At 40.5% G+C, this 4,641-nt stretch overlaps 1 protein-coding gene across 1 annotated transcript in view; it reads left to right on the plus strand.

Annotated features, from left to right (window-relative positions):
* stx12 (syntaxin 12) overlaps positions 1-4,641 on the plus strand; it is a 20,104-nt gene that overhangs the window by 1,838 nt on the left and 13,625 nt on the right. Inside the window, exons 3-4 of the mRNA XM_015379832.1 lie at positions 2,692-2,761; positions 4,192-4,291. Coding sequence (XP_015235318.1) covers positions 2,692-2,761; positions 4,192-4,291 — 170 coding nt within the window. The remainder of the gene's footprint in view (positions 1-2,691; positions 2,762-4,191; positions 4,292-4,641) is intronic.

The following is a 4,641-nucleotide window of genomic DNA, read 5'->3' on the forward strand; positions in this document are numbered from 1 at the left end:
TCTCAGAATTCTGACAAATAACAAACATGTTAGCATCAAGCCGTATCAATGTCTGTTTTAGAGACTAGCTTTCTTGTTTTAATGACCTTCTGCTCCTCCATTAATGAGGGGACCCCTCGGGCACGTAAAAAGTTGCCTAATTCCATAATTTTCCACCCATGTGTTCCTGTTCCTCCCTACCAACTCACATCTTTGTCAGTGAAGCTGAGTGCTCCACATCTCTTCCTTCATGGTGCCCATCTACATTAAGATCCTAAATTCTGAGAAAAGTCAGAATTCTGAGAAAAAAGAATCCCAATACTAAACTGAAATAAAATTTTAAAATCAGCTCACTTTTTTTTTTTTTTTTTCAGTAGCCCTAATCCTCTTCCGTACGGTCTTTGTGTATATCATTGAAGTTTTCCCAGGGTTTCCGTGGGTCATTAAAAATCATTAAAAGTCATTAAATTGTTATTTTTTAAATCAAGGCCTTAGTTGGCATTAAAATTCATTAAATGTGTTTATTGTGGCATTTAAAATGCTTTCTAAAAAAAAAAAAATGTACAAAAACAATTTCGTCAGACATTTTATATCACGATATATTTGCGTGGAACTGCTTCCGGTTCATCGCAAAGACGTATGTTCAGAAAAGAAGCTTGAGTCGGAGAAAAAAGTAGAGAATGGGGAAGAATGCCAGTTTCAACAAAAGTGGTTGGAAAACGAGGAATTCAGGGCTGCAGCCTGTCTACTGGTTGGTGGCATTAAAATAATTTCTAAGAGCATTAAAAAGCATTAAATTAGAGTTATTCATTCCTGTATAAACCCTGTTCTCTTACTTCTCTGCTCTAGCAGTGCTGGGTTCCCGGGGGGGGGGGGGGGGTTCCCAATCATAGTCTCTTTTTATTGGGTAGAACAGGTTGGGACGTCTGCCTCTCTTTGTATCTACCTTCTGCACAAACACATTCACCTAACTACAGTACAGCCTCTGGGTAGGGTTCCCAACATGTAGTGTTTCAAGAGACTTGGACAAAGTGGCGGCATCGTGTGTAGCCAGCTTAGTGTCCAGAGATGTGTCCAGTTGGGCTCTAATGGGAATATCCTGCTCTTTGCCTCCCTGGGCTTTTAAAGAGGTGGCAGTGTGCCCTTCTTACCTTAATGACTAAAGCCAGAACACACTGAATCCGATTCGGTATCCGATCTGACAGTAAATCGTGTCCTAGAGGTCGTGGCATTTGGCGCTCATTGAAAGTCAATGGGGATGATCACACTCGACACGATTTTCCACAAAGGCAGCGTAGCTCTGGCTGAGATAGAGCCCAGGTCTGTGTTAGTTTTACTTTGCCGCAATTCAGCAGCAATTTCATGGGTCTGACAGGAAAAGAGACGCGATTACAAAGTGAAACACATCCGCTTTGGAGGAAAATACAAAATATATCTGTTAATCTCACGGGGAAAGAGTCAGTTTGGAGTCACACATCGCGTTTATAGTAAGCAGGACAGACTGGAGCAAAAACAATGAATGAAAAATATAAATAGCAAACTTTAACCATGAAAGCAGGACAGAAAAAGGATAAAAAGGCTCCTCTTTGAGCCTCACAAAAAAACAAAATAAGGACGGGCAGGAAGAGCAGGTCAGCGTAGCGTATTTCTCTCACCTCTTTATGGAAAAAAAAGAGAGAAAAACTAAATCTCTCTCTGAGAATCACCTCTCTGCCTCAGTCACCATAGAAACCGTCCCACAGCGTTAATCGCTGCGTTTTTCTTCTCTATAGACGTAGATATCATTATGTTTTTAATAGATGAACATCCTCTATCTGTTCTGGTTCTAGATGCTGCACAGACTCGTTAAGTGGAGCTTTGCTTTATAGAATCCGTTGGTGGTTTATTTTTTTTATTTTAAATTTTTCCTAATCTGTTCCAGTCAAATGTGGGAAATTTGTGTATAGTGCAGAGACAGAGGTGAAAAGAATCTGCATAGATCTGCTCACCCTGTCTAGTCAGAGCCTTTCTACACGCAGTCAATGTGACTTGGGAAAAAAGTCGTGCAAGGTGTGTTCAGGGCTAAAGATCTGTTGTATTATGGGCTCACATACATAGGTCTGACTCTATTCTTTTAAACTAGCATACTCTGGCATCTATAGGCATGAGAGGGGGGAAGACTACCTGCAAATTTTGAATCCAGTAAGACTCAAATATGTAAAAGTCACCATCCAGGAAAAATACTTGGTAAAATGGCTGCTGAGACTGAGAAAATGTTGGCTTATTACATCTGATAAAAATTTTTTAATAAGTCAGTTATATGCAAACTCTGCTTATTCAAACTAATAAAAATGAAGTTAAAGTGCCATTCAAAAACACAAAACAAAAAAAATTACACTTGTAACATAGTATCTCAATATAAACTTAGAAACCAACCTTAGCAGCAAAGATAAAACCTTCAGCTGTAGATCTACCATTTACTGTATTTTCAGCTGATCTCCAAATTGCTCACATTAGTTGGATATAAATAAACAGAACATTTACTTAAATAAGAGTAGAGTATGTTTATAGAATATTACTTAAGTTAATGTAAAACTTATGGTAAAGCATAATTACTCCATCTAACATTTTCTATAATGTACTGAAATAAATGTAACTAATTACTACCATCCTGTTAAACACTGAGAAGTTCTGCCTTTATTCACTAAGCTTGGCCATGTGTTTCTCTTATAGCCGCTCAGATCAAGACCATGGTGAACCAGTTGGGGACCAGGCAGGACACCACTGAACTTCAAGATCGGCTGTACGTACCCCCTTTCTTCAGTAACTGTCCTCTTTTCACCTTAATCTGTCCAAAAAACAGTGACGCTTCACTGTCTTTTGCCCCATTTACACCCCCCCCTTCTGAAACAGGTTAGTCCAGAGTTCAGACCAATGCTTGGATCAGTTAACTGAGCTTGGTTCTTACTAGGGGTGTAAATCACATCCATCATGGCGATTCGATTCAGTATCGATTTCCTGACCCAACGTTTCGATTATTTTCCATACTTAAGAATACACTTCGATTCGATTAATTGGTTCTTTTTTTTCACACCTTACAGACTAGACAATGTTTCAAAATGGAAATAAATCAATGAAAGCTGTAATATCGTTATGCATTTTTTTGAGAAACAACAGCAAAAAACAGAAGTAGAAAAAAATACTGCAGAAAATCATTGCAATGAGTTCAATGCAATACCTCGGCTCCAGACGTCCCGTCCCCTCCACAGACGCTCCGCTGCTCCTCTCCCAGATTGTAGCTGACCGCTAACAGTGCCGCAGACAGGAGGCCGGCTTGTTTTGTTTTTATGACCGAAATTGCGGAAAAAAACTTTTGAAGTATGACCCGCTAGAAGAGCGAGGTGCGCGAGAACGCTGGGACCCTTTTTCCACCTGGATCTCCGCTATTTTTGGCCGTCATGTCCCTCCGTCGTCGGATTAAACTCGCCCCCACTTCCTCGCCGCCTCGGCCGTATCTAGACCCACAGCGTGTAGCTCAGACCACGCTTCAATATTGAGCAGAATTTAAAAATGTCTGCATCAAGCTCACTGCAACACACTGCTGTAAGAGGATAACCAGGAAGCGAGATAGGAGGGCAAAATAGGTTTAGCGCCACCGCAGCACGGGAGGGAGAATTACGCCCAGGAGCAAATGGATAAAAATAAACCGGAGGAAACAAAAAAACATGAATCAATACCCCTGTGGACGTATCGATGCATCGGATCGTCGGCTGTTGGATCGATGCATCGATACAAAACGATTATTATTTACATCCCTAGTTCTTACTACCATTCACACATTACGCTAGCACGGTTCCTCGCCTCCTATCAGCGGTCCACGATACTACAGCTCTCAAGGCGGGAATTAAACAAAAATGGTGGCGCATATAACAGTCAGGAACTTATGTTTGTTTATAATGGTTATATTTCGTTGCTTGCGGAATGTCAGGCAAAGAAGGCATCCTTCTCGGTCTCGACCTTATCCCAGTCTTTAAAGTGCAGTCCAAGCAGAAATGGACGGGTAAAGTCTCTTTAATATGCTTTCCCTTCAATTAGACCATCGCTGACCAGCTTTTAGCCAGCTTCCATTCATTGTGATGGGCATTCAAAAAATGCACCTTATTTTGCATGAAGTCTTAAACTATGTGAAGCTGCTACCTCATATGTTTAATGAAGCTCTTCCTGTTTCCACAGGCAGCAGATACAGCACTACACCAATCAGCTTGCTAAAGAAACCAACAAGCACCTGAAAGAGTTGGGCTCCGTCCCTCTGCCATCATCACCCTCAGAACAAGTAGGTGCCAGGTTGCATTTACCCATACATCAAGCGCTTCTTTAACTCTGATTTCAACTTTTCTTTTTTTAAAGTAGGATAACGAGGGACATGTTGCATGAGATGTGGACGGTTTGTGTTTATTTCAGCTGTTAATGCTTCATGTTAATGACATCCAATTGTTCCCAGAAAGACCAGATAATGATGCAGAAGTCAGAGCTTCAAAAACAGAACTAAACCAACATTTCTGTATTAACTCTATGATTCCTGCTTCGAGAAGCAGATGTGTTTCTCAGTTTGAATTAAAATTTTAAACTATTGTACACACTTTGTAAAATTATGCAAATCAAGTCATAAAATGAAGTCTACGA

The sequence above is a fragment of the Cyprinodon variegatus genome, unplaced genomic scaffold (genome assembly GCF_000732505.1).
Source record: "Cyprinodon variegatus isolate N-32 unplaced genomic scaffold, C_variegatus-1.0 Scaffold201, whole genome shotgun sequence".
In the NCBI taxonomy this organism is placed as follows: domain Eukaryota; kingdom Metazoa; phylum Chordata; class Actinopteri; order Cyprinodontiformes; family Cyprinodontidae; genus Cyprinodon; species Cyprinodon variegatus.